The sequence below is a fragment of the Gracilinanus agilis genome, chromosome 1, assembly GCF_016433145.1.
Source record: "Gracilinanus agilis isolate LMUSP501 chromosome 1, AgileGrace, whole genome shotgun sequence".
Classification (NCBI taxonomy): Eukaryota; Metazoa; Chordata; class Mammalia; order Didelphimorphia; family Didelphidae; genus Gracilinanus; species Gracilinanus agilis.
Window position 1 is genome coordinate 446,498,392 of NC_058130.1, and position 20,338 is coordinate 446,518,729.

At 37.9% G+C, this 20,338-nt stretch overlaps 1 protein-coding gene across 1 annotated transcript in view; it reads left to right on the forward strand.

The window, feature by feature from the left end:
* Positions 1–20,338, forward strand: part of TRIO (trio Rho guanine nucleotide exchange factor) — a 515,315-nt gene that overhangs the window by 475,565 nt on the left and 19,412 nt on the right. Inside the window, exons 38-48 of the mRNA XM_044665522.1 lie at positions 337–485; positions 2,270–2,336; positions 3,914–4,017; positions 7,638–7,707; positions 9,724–9,813; positions 10,429–10,521; positions 11,786–11,836; positions 12,135–12,212; positions 13,335–13,526; positions 14,775–14,952; positions 18,034–18,824. Coding sequence (XP_044521457.1) covers positions 337–485; positions 2,270–2,336; positions 3,914–4,017; positions 7,638–7,707; positions 9,724–9,813; positions 10,429–10,521; positions 11,786–11,836; positions 12,135–12,212; positions 13,335–13,526; positions 14,775–14,952; positions 18,034–18,824 — 1,863 coding nt within the window. The remainder of the gene's footprint in view (positions 1–336; positions 486–2,269; positions 2,337–3,913; positions 4,018–7,637; positions 7,708–9,723; positions 9,814–10,428; positions 10,522–11,785; positions 11,837–12,134; positions 12,213–13,334; positions 13,527–14,774; positions 14,953–18,033; positions 18,825–20,338) is intronic.

A 20,338-nucleotide genomic window follows, 5' to 3' on the forward strand; every position in this document is an offset into this window, starting at 1 on the left:
TGAAAAGAATTAACTAAAATTAAGAAATATGATATGGAATCAGAAGCAGGTAACAAAGAGCTGACTATTCCTGACTATTGTTATTTTTCATCATTAATTACAATGCAGGCTAATAATTTACATAAGTTTATATACCACCCTTTCTATTTCCAATTATTCCATTTTCCTGCTTTGTTTTAAAATATACTTAAGTACATTTGTTATATAATTTCTGACCTAATGGATTTACTTGTGATTCTTTTATGAAAAAGCAAGTTTTATTTTAACTAGTCAGTATAAAAGAAAGCAGCTTTGTTACTAATAAATATTCTTTGTCATTGTGTCTTTGGGGTTTAGGCATTGGAAGATCGTCCGAGTTCACTCTTAGTAGACCAAGGTGACAGTAGTAGCCCATCTTTCAACCCTTCAGACAATTCCCTCCTCTCCTCCTCTTCACCCATTGATGAAATGGAAGAAAGAAAATCCAGCTCTTTAAAGAGACGACAGTAAGACAGACTTTTCTTTTTTAAAATAAACAAAAAATTTTTTTCAGTCTGTAACCTCAAGTTTTTGCTCATTAAAAAAAAAAAATGTTGGGGGCAGTTAGGTGACTCAGTGGATTGAGATTCAGGCTTGAAGATAGAAGGTCCTAGGTTCAAATCTGCCCTCAGACCCTTCCTAGCTGTGTGACCCTGGACAAATCACAACCCCACTGCTCTTCAGCCTTGGAACCAACATTTAATATTAATTCCAAGTTGGAAGGTAAAAGTGTTTTGTTTTGTTTTTTAATGGGATTGCTAACATTTCAAATTAAGATCATTAGAGGTCATACTATTTTTCATCAGGAATCAAAGCTTGAAATGTGTGTGACACTTGGTTTTCACTTTGTAAAACTAAGAAATAGTCTCCTTCAACTCCAGGGATTTGTTGGGTCTACCTTTTCATAATTTTTCTGTAATCCTAAATGATTCACCTAAAATTTTTTTCCCAGGATACTTTAATTATAGTCATTTGTTTGTGTATAAGACAACCACTACCATGAAAAAAAGGCTAAAAAATATATAGTCTAAGTCTTTTAATAGAAATTAAGTAAAATTCTTCTTTTATGGATATTCACTAGCTTTTTCAGACCAGCTCAGGATTCTATTTAGTTGGAGATAATTTATTTCAAATGTATAATCAGATGATTTTATAGAGTTGTAAATTTAACCAGCTTCATTAAGAAAGCACTTCTAGAAAGGGAAGAGGATAGGAATATGCATTTATTAAGTGCCTACTATATGCTAGACCCTGTGGAAAGCACTTTACAAATAATATATCATTTTATCCAAATGGTATGATCAGAAACATAGCGTCCCATATCTAAATTTTACTGTCCTCCTCTGTTTCCTATTGGAAACTTAGTGTCACAAGACTATTAAGAAGATAATTACAGAGATCCCTGCCACATCACAACTTCCTTGATTGCAGTTTCAATATATTGCTGGTTGGCATAAGAAATAAAATGGAAATTTTGGAGTTTTACAGAATCTATAGATGACACAGAAAATGTTTAGAAACTCAGAAATGCATAAAATATATGTGTAATAGCATATAATGTCAACATATATTAATACCATAAATATACACAATTCTTCTTTTAAGTAAAAAGTTTAAGTTTCCAAAAAGAGCACAAAAGCCAGCAGATTAATACCCAAAGGCTAGAAATGTTAACATTGGCCTACATAAAGCCTCTGACCAAATACTTGGCCCACATTTCACAATAAGGTACTGTAAAAACCCCATAGAAATAAAAAAGAACAAATTCAGACTTTTTCTCTGGTACAAAGGGAGGACCAAAACTTTTATGTGGTTTTTCCAGATTGTGGGGTATAGCCCCCCCCAACCCCTTGATATGGAAGGGATACCTCCACTTTGGTGATTCCTTTAGCATGATAATTTGGAAAAAAGACATCCATCCCAGTCCCATTTTGTCATCTGCTTCTGTTCAAGTTTTGCTATGAATTCAGATTTTAATGGAATGCAATTATATGATGTGTATCTGTGAATGTAAGCTTATTTAGAGCTTACTCTATAATTTATTATAATGTCTCCAGTGATTTAGCTATTTAGGCTTTTCAGGACACAAGAGACTTTAAGACACCTATTTTCAAAACTTAAGTATTGAGAGTCATCTATTTTTGGAAAGGAACAAATCTTATTATAGTCAAAGATACAGAACTCCCACTAAGTGCTATATTCTTAATATGTAAATGTTGTCTTTTATAAACTGTTATTTCTTTTTTTACAGTTATGTCCTACAGGAATTAGTGGAAACAGAGCGGGACTATGTACGGGACCTAGGCTATGTAGTTGAGGTATGCATATTATCAGTATTTTAATCATGTCACCTCAGTCACCTGAGTAGTATTTTCCACCCCATAGGTATATTGTATTAAAAAAAAATGTAAATTTAACATTGGTGATTTCCCACAGGTTTCTAAAACTATTATTCACAAGAAAAATAAACAAATTCTTTCAAGACGTTTATCTTGTAGCCCTTTAGCTTATGAATCTGAATTAAAAGTCTGTTCTCTAATCTACATAGCATGCCTCTTCCTTTGCTGCCAGATTAATTTTTTGCCAGTAGTTTGATTATGGCATCTATTATTAGTCAATAAACATTTATTAAGCACCTCCTAGATACTATACGAGGCACCGAGATAAGCACTGTTTTTGGCAAAGCAGAAGTGAGGTTTTTAATTCCTCGGAACCAGAGTATGCTATAGCTGTAGATCTTATTCTAGCTTAAACTTAACCCTTGGATTCAGGAGACTTTTCAAAAAATAGCTCTGAAACTATCTCAAGTAACTTGACAATAGTTAACAAGACAAATAATACATCATTACATGAGAGCAAAATTTATTCAATACTTCCTGTTGCTGATATCTACTATGGTTAACTTAACTAGAAATGTCATTAGATTAAGGGCTATTTCCCAAATATAAGATTATATCATAAATATTTTGACCCAATTCATTTAAAATATGGTGTATTGTGGTATATATTTTTAATTATTTCAGTTTGGGAAATTTGCCTATTACTTGGCAGTGTTTGGGTACATATGCCTCTCAAGCCACTAGTTTATTAAAACTGATTATATGAGATAAGAAGCCTTTCTGTATATGGACCTAAGCTATGTAGTTTAGGTATGGATGTGTATTATACACACACACTCCCAACTGTGTGCATGCTTTTCCTTTAACACATTTTTAGATTACTCAAGTGAAATAGTATGGGAATTTAAAAGAACTTTGAAAAATGAGTACCCTCTAAAATTTTAAGACCAAACTGGGGTGTCTAGTTTTGTTTCTATTGAGCTCTAACGAGTAATTAGATTTCCTACCTCCTTCTTATACTCCCAAGACCACCATTTATGGTCTTAAATCTTCATTATAGTAATTATGTACATTTAGAAATATGAAGAATCCCTTTTGATTAATTTGATATTGTATATACATAATATATAAATATATACTTTTATGAGCCAATTGATATAACGTTTGCTCCCCCACATAATAATAAGGAGATGTCTTTTGAAGTTTTTTTCGTATTTGTAAAACTTTTAATTTCTTTAAATGAACTTTTATTAATATGCATGAATCAATCTAAAGTCAAAGTCAGGAGAAGCAGCATTAACCAGTCTCCTCATGCATTTTAGGCATAAGTTATGTCTCTGTTTTAGTCTAGCTTTTATTTTAAATGATTTGGTGACAAGAAAAGGCAAGGATATATTTGCCTCTTAAGACTGGTGCCTTTGAATAAATTTTTACATAGAAGCAGCTAGAAGTTTGGGTTTGATGATTTTGTTTTTATATGGAGATGGGGGGTTGGTGTATTACTAAGCCATGACATGGAATGAAAATGGTTTTTAAAAAACAATCTCTAATTGCAGGGATACATGGCACTTATGAAAGAAGATGGTGTCCCTGATGACATGAAAGGAAAAGATAAGATTGTATTTGGCAACATCCATCAGATTTATGATTGGCACAGAGAGTATGTATAGCATAATCTGTTTTAATGTTTAATTAAATACATTTATTTTCTAATTGATTTAATTAATTAAACAATTTTTAACTAAGTAAAGTTACTTGATGAGTGCCTGTCGTTTTATTTTAGACAAATGCTAGTTTAATTTATTTTGCTACTTGCCTTCGTTTTTAAGCCAAGTATTTTTTAGCTATATTGCAGGATATTAAGGAAGGAGTGGCTAGCTGACTTCCCTGTTACTTAGATATGACCTCATTATGTATCTATACCTCTTTGTAGTTGCCCTGAGTCTGGATGTCATCCTCAACTTTACAAGTTCACAAAAGTCTGGGTGATAAGCCAGAAGGCCAGGTTTATTTGTTTATAAAAATAATAGCTCACATTTATATAATGCTTCAAGAACTACAGAGCTCTTTCTTCCAAACAACCTGTGAAAATGAGTATTAGAGTGTTAATCCATTTCTCAAATGAAAAAACTGAAGCCGTTAGTGATCCAGGATCAGAGAACCAAAGCCATCCCTTCTGATTGCAGCACCAGGGCCTCTCCTACTCTGCCACAATGCCCTTTCCATTTGTCATTCATTACGTCTAACACATATAGTAAAATCTATAAGTGACAAGATATGAATGAGTCCTAACCATTTGTACAGATCTTCTCTCCAGGTATTTTGGTTTATTTAGTAATCCCAAATACAGGTTAAAAGTACCTCATTTTGGGATAGCTAGATGGCTAAGCAGATTGAGAGCAAAGCCTAGGAATGAGAGGTCCTGGATTCAATTCTGACCTCAGACACTTCCTAGCTGTGTGACTCTGGTCAAATCACTTAACTTACATTGTCTAGCTTTTACCACTCTTCTGCCTTGGAACCAATACACAGTATTGATTCTAAGATGGACGGTAAGGTTTTAAGAAAAGGAATATCTCATTTAACAATAAATTAGAGAACAGGAAATTAATGTTCTTAAAGGACATTTTTCTATCGAGCTTTAAAAGCCTGATGAATGTGTCCTTCTCTCTGCTGGAGAATCTTCTCTCAATCAACAATTTCTAAATGGTTTTGATTCCATTATCTATCAATAAATAATCTTTCAAACCTGAACTTCTCAATATACATGTAATTGCTTAGTTATAATTTCTACAAATGTACAAAGCAAAGGAAACCTTGTATACACAAAATATAGATTTGTTCAATCAATAAATGAATGAATGGCTAGTATCTGTTCAGAGTCCAGAGTTTAATATTGGCAGCACTGAAGACTAAATTTTGGCAAACGTTTTCAGCAAAGGCAGTTATCAGATTCATGCCTTGTACTTTTGTTTGCCCTCAGGCCTAAAATCGATTTTTTTAATAGAGCACCTGCCTTGATTAAAGTCACAGGAGAGAAAGGAAAAGAAAGTCAAGCCAAAGAGAACTCTAAAGACAATTAACAAGGAGAAAACTTACGTTTATTGATTAGGCTTGATTCAAAGCCTGCTGTGTTCACATATGCATGTTTCCACCTTCCATAGCTGCTTATAGGTCTCACTGGCCTGAGAGTATGCTGATTAACGTCATAATATAGTGAGAAGAGTAGTAAACTTGGAGACAGAAGACCTTGCCAGCTATGGGCCCTAGGACAGATTCTCTAAGCTCCTTCAGCCTGTTTCCCCATGTATAAAATGGAATTTATAATATTTGTACTTTCAAACCCTTAAGATTTTGGTTTTTTTCAGGACAGTGATTTGTAAACTATAATGCATTATAAGAGTAAATCCTATGATTATTTAATAATGTCAGATATTTAAATCCTGCCTCTAAGACTTAGTAGTTTAATAACTGTGATCTACTTGATTTCTGAATCTCTGCTATAAAATGAGATAATAACCTAGTGAAGCTCACTCAAAATAATGTGTATAAAGCACTTTTTACCTTAAAAGTCTCATAGCGGGTAATAACTGAGTTACTATTGTAAAATACTAAAACAAAAAATTCTTAAAGTAAAAAAAAATTATTTTATAAAGGAATGTTTTTTAAAAATCCTATGTCATAGCCATCACTTTGAAAGAAATACAAATTAAATTAAAAGTCCTAAAGCTAGTCAGTTACTGTGACTTAACTTAATTTTAACCTTAAATTGGAAATATTCTTTGAATTTGAAAACTGATTGCCTTAATGTATATCACATTGACTTAGTCTTTCATATCAGTTGGTATCTGGCTTGATCCTTTTTAAAGTTACCAATGGAAGAAAAATTCTTTAGACATATGGAAATACTTCTTTAAATTGTGTTCCTAGAGCTGACATTTGTTCTGGAACCCTGATTGAAAGACTTGGAGATGTTTACCCTGGAGAAGAAAAGGCTTAGGAGAGAACATGATAATTATCTTTATGTATCTGAAAGGCTGTCATGTGGAAGAAGTATTCGAGTGGTTCAGTTTCACCCTGGCAGCCAAGCCTGGGACCAGTAGATAGGACTTACAGGAGTGCAGTATAACAGTGATTGCTAATAATGATTGATATTCAGAAGTGCAATGACTGCCTCAGTATGCTTCTGAGCTTCCTGGGGCTTAAGGTCTTAAAGCAGAAACTTGTCAACTATATTGTAGCAGAAACTAGAAGTCTTTTCCAAAGAAGAAATTTTGTAATTCTGTGGTTTCTCTTTTATAAAAATGTCAGTCAACTATGTGGTTACCTGCCTCTAAAAGAAAAAAGACAGGTATCAGTAAAACTTTTTTTTTTTTAAAGAAAAAATTTAGAGAAGTGATTCTATTCAATTGATCTCTACAAAATATAGGTAAGAAGTTTAAAAATGTTTCCTCGTAATTTCTGTTTTTCTTTCTTAGGCCACTTAATTCTCTTTATCACCATTATAGCTAAGGAAAATATTTTCTACATACTATGCACTTGATGGTGGGGCAGTAAACACTCAATTGGAATCAGGAAGACTCAGCTTCCTAAGTTCAAATATAGCCTTAAACACTTACTAGCTGTGTAACCCTAGACAGGTCATTTAACCCTGTTTGCCTCAGTTCCTCATCTGTAAAATGAGCTGGAGAAAAAAAAATGGTAAACCACTCAAAGATCTTTGCCAAGAAAAATCCCAAAACTGGGTCACAAGTTGGACATGACTGAAATGACTCAACAACAACAACAAAAGCACTCATGCCATTTTTACATTGGCTCCTCTTGTTCTTGGCAAAAGCAGGTGATTTAAAAAATAATCACCAAAAGGTGCAGTTAGATAAGGTGAATGGGAAAGCAGAAAATTGGAACGGTAGCTTGACATAGTACATAGAGGGCTAGAATTGAAATTAAAGACCAGTTTTGAATCAAACCACAGATAACTTATTAGTTAAGTGACCCCTGAGCAAAGCCTTTCACCTCCACCAGCTTCACCTTTCTCAAGTGCATTATGTCTTGGAAAAAATCTTGAATTTGGAGTTAGACAATCTGAATTGAAATTCTGGCTCTGCCTTTTATTATCTGGGTGACTTTACTTCACCTGTCCCTTGTTTCCTTACTAGTAAAATGAGGATGTTGGACTTGATGTCTAATAAGGTTCCTTTCAATTCTATACCAGTGAGCCATTGTAATGTCCTTATTTGGGCAGAACAAGTCAATAAGCATAGTTTTCCTCTGTTTCAGCTTCTTTTTGGGAGAATTGGAAAAGTGCCTTGAAGATCCAGAAAAACTAGGATCCCTTTTTGTTAAGCATGTAAGTAACATTTTTCTGTTGATTTTCATTATTCCATTCAAGTAATATAAGAAATGTTTAGTCATATTAATAAATTAGTGGCAAGTGCAAGTAGGAAATAAAAAGACATATTTTAAAAAATCAAATCAAAATGAACAATATGAGTTTAGTTTGTTGAGATTCACTTATTTAACACAAGTATTTGCAAAGTTAAATTTATTATATTGATGTTTACTATTGTTCATAATAATTTTTTATTGATTTATTTGTTTGTTTATTTTAAAGCCCTTACCTTCTGCCTTAGAACAAATACCGTGTTTTGATTCTAAGACAGAAGAGTGGTAAGGGCTAGGCCATGGGGGTTAAGTGACTTGCCCAGGGTCACACAGCTAGGAAGTGTCTGAGGCCAGATTTTAACCCAGGACTTCCTGTCTCTAGGCCTGGCTCTCAATCCACTGAGCTACCCGGCTGCCCCGTAATCATTTTTAAATGAAATATAAATTTGCCACTGAGCTGTCATTGCAATCAATTAGCAGTTACCCAAAAGTATATTATTTCTGTTCAAGGACAGCAGTTCATAGAGTCAATAGTTCACATGCCACAAGTTTCTCTGTGTATGCTGCAAAAATTAGGGTATCACATTATTGTAGACAAATAAAAAACTCATAGATGCCTTTGTTTAATATAAATTTTACTTAGCCAGCATCAATAATATGCTAAGAACAATGTTCCCCAAAATAAACAAAACTCATCCATTACATGTAAACAATAACCTCAAAACATAGATCTTGAACAAGCAAAGAGTTAAAAAAAAAATTAACCTCTGCCTTCATTTTCCAGGAAATCTACACATTTGTGAGTCTCTAAACTCCCATTGTGTTGCCAAATTAAACTTTCAGGGTCCTACAATGTCTCTTGGCAAGAAATACTGTGCGATGAGTAAAAAAAATTAAGAATCACTATTGTAGATTGTCTACTCCCAACTGGGTCCTTAACTAGCTTGGCTCAAGATCTCACTTAAACCAGGAAGAAGATGTGAATCCAATAAGATGTCTTATTTTGATGTTTTTGATTGTCTTCAAATACCAAATACAAATGCCTGACCGATTATTCATCATTTTCTTTTATTTAACCTTTTCCCCTTCAGTAACCCAAATGATCAAGTTGATTATCAGTTTTCTCACCTGGTAAATTGTAATATCTCTGGCCATTTCTGCTTCTAAGGTGACTGCAGAGTTATGTGACTAAGGGAAATGAAATTTTCGTTTCTTGGGACTTAAGTACATGCTTTCTTCTATAAAACATTCTATGATATTTTGAAAGAGATCTTCCTAGGAATCTCATTAATTAGACAGAGAGTATATAGCTAATGGGAAATAGCAGGGTTGAGCATCACACTAGATCTTCAGAAGAGAAACATGTGGAAAGCATTAAAATTAAATTTAGCTGTTCACACATGTCATCTAGTTTATGATTGAACCATGGGAAAATGTTCTTGTTTCTGCCTTGGGGCTTATTTACTTGTTCTCTGACTTATCTTCTCCATTCTCCAATTTTTCAGGATACAGAGTCATATTTTTCGAAAGTTCAGAAGTTATGAACACTCTTTTAGGAGGCTGGGGGGGGGGGCAGGTTTTTGCCTGTATTGCCCTTCAGAAGAGACTCCCATCCCACTAATGTGACTTATGGCATCCAACAATTTATTTAGTCTCATGGTGCCCCAAGGACTTTATATATAAATCAATACTGTGGTATTTCTAGAAGAAAATGAAATCCAACACTTGAACCAAAATGTGGAGAGAAGTGCTATCACATTACATGGTATAATCCATCAAAATACATTGTAAACATTTATTAAGTGCCTACTGTGTGCCAGACCCTGAGCTAGCTTATTTGTACATCAGAAATATCTCTAGTGTTCTCTCAATACAAAATCTCATTTTTAAAATCATTTCATTTTAAAATGTTAACATTCCACCTGAAACTCTTGCCCTTTTAAACTGACTCATTTTCTTTTATTTACATTTCATTTCACAGGAAAGACGGTTGCACATGTACATAGTTTATTGCCAAAATAAACCAAAGTCTGAGCACATTGTCTCAGAATACATTGATACATTTTTTGAGGTAAGTCACACCAAATAGACAGAAGTGTGGGCCTTTGAATACATTTATGTTCCAAAACTAATTAGTGTTTTCCTTACCAAAGATTTAGTTAAACCTCAGAAGACCAAGTGTTAGGAATACAGCACCTGACATTCTCATAACAAGGGAACCAAATGTAAACATCAACCTCAATGCTTGATTTAGAAATGCAAAATTGAAACACAGTCAGTCTTTAGCTTAAGGCTTTCGATCGTACCATGAACTCAGAATAGCAAACTTTCCAACTTAGAATTCAGATAAAACTGGCTCACATCCAGCAAAAGAGAAATTTGCTACAAAAAATTCAATTAAGTAAGTCTAAGTGAATCATTTGAAACAGCTTCAGAAATTGAAAAGTAAGAAAATTGGAAGATTCAGATAAGTTAAAATTGCACTAGCAGAATTAAAAGGGGTTCACTAAGAAATTTATGTGGGAGCAGACAGTGGGTCTTCAGATCCTTGAAAATTAAATTTATTGCCTGTTTTGAAATTGACCTTTCTGACTTTAATGAGTACTAAGGTAGGAAAGGACACTAAAAATCATATTTAACTCAAATCCCTTTCTGTTTGTTTGCTGTTGTTTTTTTTTAACTATAGGATTTAAAACAACGACTGGGCCATAGACTGCAACTCACAGATCTACTAATAAAACCAGTGCAGAGAATTATGAAATACCAGCTGTTACTGAAGGTGAGGTCACATTAGATGTCCTTATAAGGAAGTCCAAAGGGTTTTAAGAACTCATTTGGGAAGATAGTGGACAGCATTGGGAACAGAAATGTTTGGGGGGATTTTTTTTCTTCAAAAATGAATGAATAATAACTAGTATTTATAGAGCAACTGGACATTTACAAAGCACTTTACAGATGTTATCACATTTGATTCTTACAACAACCCTATGAACACAAGTGCTATTTTTATCCCCTCTTAATAAATGAAACTATTGAGGCTGAGAGAAGTTCAGTGGTTTGCCCAGGGTCAAACAGCTAAGTAAAGTAGGATTTTGCCTTAGATTTCCCTGTATCCCATGTCCAACATTATACCCAATGAACCCAAAGAAGGGAGGAAGGAAGGAAATCTCAAAATGAGACCTTATGTTTTTATTTTCTTAGCAAACTATCTGTAGCCAAAAAAGCACTTTTGAGCATTTATTCTATGTGTCAAACACTGTGCCAACCACTTGGGATACAAAGAAGGCAAAAACTGATCACTGCCCTCAGGGAGCCCACATTCTAATGAGGGAAACAGCATGCAAACAACTACACAAACTATACGGTGTTATTCTGCCTCTCTTAAATCTATTGTTTCTTCATCTTCTTGCTACTAACTTTTAGAGTGTTTGACAGCTTCTAACTCTTGCCATTTCCTTTCTGTTGGTAAACTTTGATTACTTTAAAATCCAAAGTATGAATGAGAGTAATATTATAGAGACCCACACAGTGAAAGGAGAGTACAGAGAAATTTTCTTTCCATATCCTTATGCTGTGGCATTTGGAACTTAGCTAAATGGGAGATACAGCTGTCATGAGGAACACGCAGTCATTTGGGGCAAAAATAAGCACATTGCTCTGTTGTCGGCTCTCATTTTAATACTTTTCAAGCGCAGAAAGAACAAACTTCATTTCAGGCATCATGGGGATGCAGTCCATGGGGTGGTGGTCCTAGAATGGGGAAGACTCGGGTTCAGATTTGGCATTAGACAATTACTGGATGTATGACTTTGGGCAGATTACTTAATCTCTTGCCTCAGTTTCCTCAACTGGAAAATTGGAATAATAATAGCATCCATCCCCACATTGTGGAGGTCAAATAAGATAATATCTGTAAGAGTCTGGCACAATACCTGGCATGTAAATACCATATAAATGCTAGCAATGATGAAGATGATGGCAATGATGTCCACTTTTAACCGGAGACACTAATTCTCTAAATCCATTATGCATTTGCCTTACAGGATTTCCTCAAATACTCCAAAAAAGCTAGTTTGGACACAACAGAGTTAGAGGTATGCCTTTTTTTCTTCTGGGTTTTTCTTTTAGGTTTCCTTTCCTCTCAGCACACAAATTAGTTTATGGACTGTCTGGTATTTTTTCCATCATTAATTGAATTGTTCTAGTGTTGCTACTTGACTCTTGCATACTTGGGTAAAGGTTTAGGAGTGGGAGGGTGGATAAGGGAATGACTCTTGGTTTGAATTTTAATTATTCTTTATTTACTGAATATTAAATTATTCATTGTTTATGACACTTTCCTCTCCTTCCCCACCCCCAAAATCAACTTTTGGTTTTTTTCTCTCCCAACAGAGAGCTGTAGAAGTCATGTGTATAGTACCAAAGCGGTGCAACGACATGATGAATGTTGGTCGCCTCCAAGGATTTGATGTAATACAGATATTTATCTAAAAACTACATCTCTGATTTCTGTAACTTTTCTTTTGCCTTAGATTAGTGCCATATTCCCAAAGCTGATTTTTTATTCAGGGCTTCCATTCTTTGACCTTACTTTTACCCTTTTCTTTTGACTTCTCTTCTACTCGTTTGATATTGTGAGTTGTTCTGTAAGCATTTGTTTATTTAGTTTTTAAGCCCTTACCTTCCTTCCTGGAGTCAATACTGTGTATTGGTTCCAAGGCAGAAGAGTGGTAAGGGGTTTAAGTGACTTGCCCAGAGTCACACAACTAGGAAGTGTTCAAGGCCAGATTTGAACCTAGGACCTCCTGTCTCTAGGCCTGGCTTTCAATCCACTGAGCCACCCAGCTGCTCCCTCTGTAAGCATTTATTAAGTGCTTTGTATCTGGTATAAAGAATGTCAGAAGAGAGTCTCTTCCTTAGAGCTCATAGTCTATTTTGGTACCATCCCTCTTCTAAATGGGCAAATGACATCTGGAGCCCTCTACTGTTGCAGCACTATATTTTTAATCCCTAGTATTTAATGCCCAGTATCATGCAACTATCCAGGACATATGCTAAATAGTCCCTTTTAGGGTAAACTGCAATTGTTCTTTAAGGCAGAGCTGTAGGACTCTAGACTTATCTTAAGTCCTAAAAATTTCTCTCAAGGCAATTCAACCAACCAACTCCTTCTCTACCCTGGGATTCTCAGAGAACTTAAATTGCTTGCCACTGGTGGTTGGTTGGTTTTTTAAAATTCTCTTCCTTCAAGTAAGGAGATAAGTTCTCAAGAGAAAAAACTCTGAACTGGTGTTTTGCTATAGAAGAATAAGTATTTATTTGCATTTCTCAAGAATTCTGTGTGTTAGGAGTTTTTGTATCATGAATTTCTCTTGTGGAGAAAAGTAGTGATGTAGACCCAGGTTCACATGGATTTTGAGGACAGTTCTTTTTTGGAGTAGTAGCCACTTTAATTTTGAGAATTATGCTTTTTTAAAAAAGATTTGTAAATTAATTTTTGTCACCAATAGAAAAGAAACATTGTTTTGGTTTGAGAAAATCTAATCAAAACCAAACTTTACAAAATCTTAACTTGGTACTTTCTTGTTTCAGGGTAAAATTGTAGCCCAGGGTAAGCTGCTTCTACAGGACACATTCTTGGTCACAGACCAGGATGCAGGCCTCCTGCCTCGCTGCAAAGAGAGACGTGTTTTTCTCTTTGAGCAAATCGTTATATTCAGTGAGCCACTTGACAAAAAGAAAGGTTTCTCCATGCCAGGATTCTTGTTTAAGAATAGCATTAAGGTAATGTATGCTTGCATGTTAGGGTTTTGTTTATTTGTTTTTCCTATTCTCTGACTTTCATAGATTCACTGAATCCCAGAACAGTAAAAGAAAGGCAACATGACCTAGTGGATAGTGTTGGATTTTAAATCAAAAAGACTTGGGTTCACATTCTTCTTTATACACTAGCTATGTGACCCAATACAAGTCCCTTAACCATTCTTGGTCTCAATTTCCTATCCATAAAATAGGAGCTTGAACCCAATGTCTTCTTAGGTCCTTTCCAGTTCTAAATCTATGATCCCATGAACTTAGAAATTTGGAAGTGGGCTAGTCCAGCCCCCTACCTATTACATGAATATCCTCTTCAACATCCCAAACAACTGGTGATTCAGCCTTAAGCTAGAAAAAATTCAGTATTCTCTTTATGAGACAACATATTCTGTTTTCCTTTAGTTATAATTATTAAGATATTCTTACACTGGGACAAAATCTCCCTGCCTAATACATTCCAACCATTCATCCTCACTCAGCCCACTAGGATCTTGATCCAATAGGATCAACCCGAATAAGTCTAATCCTTCTACATAACAGTCCTTTAAACATATGAAGAAAACATCAAAGTTTCCCCATGTCTTCTCTACTTTAGAATAAAAATCCTTAATTTCTTCAATCAGTCTGCCTTTGGCATATGGTACCTAAGTTTGAATGTAGCAGTGCAGACACAACCCGACCAAAGCCAAGCATGGTGAGACCGTCATCTCCGTGCTGTTCTGTATATATGCCCTACAATAACATTTCTGGTACATTTACCTGAGCCACTAATCAAGTTGTAGTTAAACCATGTCTTGGTTTCAGAGAGCCTTTGTGGCATATTGAACAGCAAGCTAGTCTTAGAGTCAGGAAGACCTGGGGTTCAGGTCCCACCTTTAAACCGTGTTGGCTTCATGAACTGGGCAGGTAACAATATTTTGTTGCTTATGCAAGTATGCAAGACTCTTAAGTTGAAAAAGAGTTACTGGTCTGTATCAGCGGAAGATGTTCCCTCTACAGATGAAATGACTGATTCCTTCCCCAACCACCTTAAAAAATAAAACAAAATCTCAGTCTATGGCAATGGTAAATACTTTGAAGCTCACAAAATATTAGATTGTGACTCAACAATAAAAGGAGTACTTCACATTTGACCTCTATTTAAAATATTCTTGAAATACAAGCAATGATCTCTTTCCTACTAGAATTAATTTGTAACAAACCGTTTTCTTGTAGGTGAGTTGTCTTTGCTTGGAGGAAAATGTAGACAATGATCCTTGTAAATTTGCACTGACATCAAGAGCCGGGGATGTCGTGGAGACCTTTGTTTTACATTCCTCCAGTCCAGGGGTCCGGCAAACATGGATCCATGAAATTAACCAAATTTTGGAAAACCAGCGCAACTTTTTAAATGGTAAAGCATTTAATTACATTTGCTCCTTTGACATGACCGTATCTTTCTCCATTCCCGCTCTCCAAAACACATCTCATTTCCTTCTTTCTGATGTCTCTTTCACTGTGAACTTTTCCATCCTAATTTTCAATTGGTCAGATACTTAAAGTACAATAAAATTGTTCATTGGGTTTCCATTTCTAATGAAAAATACTGTTTGATAATTCTATAAAACCTTGTGATAGCACTGTAATAGAGGGAATATTCCCTTTGTTGCTAGGTGTAGGAACGTTTAAAGGAAATAAAGGAAAACTGGCTGAAATCCATGATGGGGAGGTGGGGGTGGGAGTGGAGAATATTTACAGATTTCGAAATGGAACCAGAGAGTTTTGCATTCCAACCACTAAACTGTGTTTCCAACCCACACCTCCACCCTCTGCTAAGAAACAAGAGCCAGTATTGTCAGTCTTATGGAATGAGTTATCATGGAAGAATTACAAAACAGCTAGAAAGAAAATAAGTTCTATAAAAAGCTAGCATGGCCCTGCTTTAGGAATAATTGCTTTGGCTATTGACTCTGTGACCTACAGTTATAACTAACTTCTCTTGCCTTGCAGCAGGCTCCAATTGTCCTTTTTCCTGAGTCATCTTTGAAGAACATAGACAGAAGGCCTTTCTAAACTGTTTTGTCTTAAGCCTACAGCTTGGAAGATGATTGATTGGCAGAACATTTTGTGCCTGTGTTCTGTGAATACACCCCAAACTAACAGAGCTGTTTTAAGCATTCGCTATTATTATAGCACCACCTCCACACTGTGCATCCTATGTGAAAGTGGGATAAATAATCACTCAGCAGAATATAAAGGTCATTTAGCATCTTTTACTAAAAAGCAATCTCTTGGCATTTGTCATAAGATCTGTGTTAACACAAGTATCCTGTCACAGGCTGTTGATCTCTGATCATTCTCTTCTAAAGTTCTTTTGCAGTTATGGTTAGAAGCATTCTTTATAGAGGACACCTAGGTGGCACAGAGGATAGAACCCCAGGCCTGGATTCAGGAAGACTTGAGTTCAAATCTGCCCCTAGAAACTTATTAGCCAGACAAATCTCTTTACCCTATTGGTCTCAGTTTCCTCATCAATAAAATGAGCTGGAGAAGGAAATGAAAAACCACTCCAATATCTTTGCAAAAAACAAAAACAAAAAAACTCAAATGGACTCTCAAAGAATCAGACATGACATGACTAAATGACAAAAATTCTTTATAGTGCCATATCTCAGGGGATTGGTGAAATGTATTTAGAATTCACTTTGGCTCATTAGGATGTAAATGAGAAAAAGTTCTATAAATGTGTTTTTGACCTATCTATTCTCTCAGAGTGATAGCATTAAAGGGAAATGCTTAGTGAGTAGTATTTAGGAGATCATAGAATTATAGCTGTATGGCTTCTGGTTTTTAGACCCTCAACTATCTCCTCTATAAAAGAAAGAATTGCTACCACATTTGCAAACATTTATGGGCCTGGCTGTTGGGCATCTTGTTAACAGGATAAAAGCTGAAAAGATATTTTAAAAGCAGCGAAATGTACCAGGTGCAGACTCTTACATAATATAATAGTCACTGCCCTGTCTGGGGAATGTTCTTGCTCACCACTTTTCTCTAAAGCAGTAGCTCTCCAGGACTTTTTTAGATTGGTGAAGTAGTTGCTGGAATGCTACACTCAGGCATCAAAGAGACTTGGATTCCAATTCAGCCTCTGTTTCTTACTAGAAAAGCAGGTCACGGCCATTCAACTCTCAAAGGGTAGGCGATAATTTACAAAATGGGTGGCAGTCTGCACAGTGGAGCAAGTTCCCACCCAGGTAGCATCCCAGCCTCTTGCCATTCAGACTCTCAGTTGGCATCTCTCACACGTCGCAGGTGTTTTCTTAGAAGCGGCTGTGTAGTGTGTTTAAACAGAGAAGGAAGGAGCGAAGCTGGCTGTCAGCATCCATCCCTGCTCACTGAGGGCCCTGGGTGCAGATTCTTCTCAGTGACTCATTTTTGTTCCACTTGCCAAATGAGTAGAACAGTACTTAATTTTGCCAACATCATGAAGACTCTACAAAGGTTAATTAGACCACGATCCGTTTTGTTTTGTCTTGTTTTGTTTTCAAATGGTCACTTTTAAAGGATATATTTGAAAAAGTGGCGTCAGTTCACTGTGACAACAGTCTTTGGAGAATCACAGTTTCTCATGGCCCTTCTTTTTGCAGCGATTGTATGTCAACCCTTCCTGTTGCTTCAGTCGGGTGTAGCTTTTTTTCTCTGAGCAGAGGTACAAAAGTGACGCGCTGAACTGCTCCCCTTGAAACTTCACTCCTCCAGCATCCTCTTCTTTATTTCCCTTGGCATTTCTTGCACATTGAAATCTAATTGTTACCCATGCATGTATTGGACCATTAACCTGGTTTTTTTACATAGGAAATTTTACAGCCTGAGGATCTTGTTTTTCTGCTTCATGCAGATAGGAGAAGGAGAAGCGTCTATATGACATCCACCTTCTGCTGGACCCTGTGCTAAGCGCTTTTAAATTTCACCTCATCGGATCCTCACAACTCTGCAACATAGGTGCCACTAATATCCCTTTCTGACAGTTGAGGAAAATGAGATGAACAGAGGTTAAATGACTTGCCCAAATTTTAGCTACATGATCCTGTGCAAGTCACTTGACCCTCTGTTTGCCTTAGTTCCCTCATCTGTAAAATGGGGATTATAATAATACCTTCTTCCCAGGGTTGTTGAAAGGATCAAATGAGATAATAATTGTCAAGCTTTTTGTACACTTTATGCATTCTATTTCATTTTTCATTTTTCTTTTTCATTTTTCATTTTTCTCCATATGCATTTTAGCTGCTGTTGTTCATCTTTGTATTCTTCCCGTGGCTAAGTCAGGCGTGTTGAGCCGGGTCTCCCCGGCTGCAGGCCCGGGGCCTGTCCTCTGGGCTAGCCGTGCCCAGGACTTTTCCCTTTTTCTTCCGTCTGTGCGCTAAGAAGTTGTCGTGGTTGGCCTGCCCGTCCTGTGCTCACGCTTCTTGTCTTTCTCTCCCGCTTCCCCCAGCCTTGACTTCACCAATTGAGTATCAGAGGAACCACAGCGGCGGCGGCGGGGGCGGCGGGGGCGGCAGCCCCGGGCCCAGCAGCAGCAACCACAGCGGAGGCGGCGGCGGCCCCAGCGGCTGCAGCGGAGTCCCCAGCTCGAGCCGCAGCAGGCCGTCGCGGATCCCGCAGCCCGTCAGACACCACTCCCCAGTCCTGGTCTCCTCTGCAGCCTCAGCCCAGGCAGAGGCAGACAAGATGTCAGGTACGTCCATTCCCAGTCCTTCCCTGCCACCTCCCAGCAGCGCCTCCTTAGAGCCTGGCCTCGGCCAGCCAAACAGGCCTCCTCCCGGCGGAGAGCCCGAGGGCCCCGACAGAGAAGCCCAGAGAATCCCCAAGATGAGAGTCCTCGAGAGTCCCCGCAAGACGCCCGGGAACGTCGGCGGCCCCGGCCAGGACGCAGGCCCCAGGGAGGCCCGAGGGAGCGCCGAGGACGGCCGCCCGAGGAGCGGCCTGGGATCCCTGACGCTGGGGAAGCCGCGGCCCGGAGCCATCTCCCCGCTGAACTCTCCTCTCTCGGCCGTGGGCAAGGAGCTGTTCCCCCCCAGCAGCCCCCTGCAGAAGGGGGGCTCCTTCTGGAGCTCCATCCCCGCGTCTCCCGCCAGCCGCCCCGGCTCCTTCACTTTCCCGGGGGACGGCGACTCCCTCCAGAGGCAGGTCCACCGGCACTCGTCACACAGCAAGGACACAGACCGCATGAGCACGTGCTCCTCGGCCAGCGAGCAGTCAGTGCACTCCACCCAGAGTAACGGGGTAAGAGCGCGGAGCGCCTCTGTCCTGCGAGCTCTTCTAAACCTTCCCGCGTTCCCGTCACTCTCCTTCGTACTAACTCCTGGCTCGCTCTGAGATCCTCCCGTGCCCGGCACGCTTCTGTGTGTGCCCTGTGTGCGGATACGTGGAGCCGGCCCGCATGTATGCGCACACAGCCACACACAGAGCCGCTCCTAACCGTAGGCGTGACTGCCGCCTCTGCTGAAAGCGTCGTCACGCGCTCTGACTTCTACTAACTGCTCCCTCGCTGCTCTCTTTCCGTCTCCTCCTAGACCAGGCAGACCCCTCACTGAGGCTCGCGGCTCCAGCCGGGGCGCCCTCGGCCTCCCTCCTCACGCTTTTTTTGTTTTTGAGGGGAGGGGAGTCGTTTTGCCCTCGTTGCTCCCCTCTCTAAAGGAGACCTGTCCTGCACACTTGCTACTCTGCTTGGTTTTTGCTCCCTTCGGCCCCACTGACGTTGCAGCATTTTTTTTTTTTTTACTCTTCTGCTGAGAGAATTTTTTAAAAACAAAAACTCAAGAAAACATCCAACTCACAACTCAGAACAAAGTAAACTCAGACCAAACGGGTGGTGCCAAAAAAATAATCTATCAAGTGGAAATATTTTCTCCACCCAAAGTTTCACTCCAGAAGAGAGAGAGACTGTTTGAGGGCATCTGGAGATGTCAACCATCTGCATATTTTGATAGGGGGAGGGGGCAAAGCAGGATTATCAAGAGACTGGGGGACTTCCCCCTCCCCCACACCCCAGGGAAACAGCAGCTACCACCAGGGGGCCTGGGACAATTCTAGGGCCCACTCGCCCGCCCAGCCGGTTGCCTGGTGGCAGCACCCATTCCTATGTGAGAGGAGTGTTCTGGTGCCTTGAAGTCCTTGTTCACCCCTCACTTCAGTGTTGTGTTTGCAAGCTGGTCGGTTGGTCAGTTGATTGGTCAGTTGGTGTGGGAGTTTTTTCCTTTATTTTTTTGGTTTCCTTACTCTTCTGCACAGCTCCTTCCTAGTTTCAGTGACTGATCACCTAGCCTGTAACATTTTCTAAAAGCATGCACTTGAAAGAACTCTTTTAATGATTAGATGATCTGATTTCCTTTAAAATCTCTTATGTATGTTTCCTTTTTAAAAAGTGTTTCTACCTGGGGAAAAATATCAATCTTGCTTTGCATGTATTCTCTTTTCCTTCTGGTCTTCTGTAAAGGATTCATTTGGATTAACTTGATCTCATTTTTTTTCTTTAAAGAATATCATTTAATCCAATTTTTAAATTGAACTGGTCAAAAAGATTTAAGAAGCTGGTCCTTGTTATATTGCAATGTAGTCTTATTCTCTGTTAATCTTTTTTTTAATTTTGAAAATAGCAGTAATTATTTAGCTTTAATACCCTTTAAAAAAAAATTTAAAGATGCTTCATACAGTAATTTTTATTTGAACCTGTTAAATGGGTAGGTAGTCTTCCTATCACACAGATTCAGAATGATGGAAAAGGTGAGATGAATTGT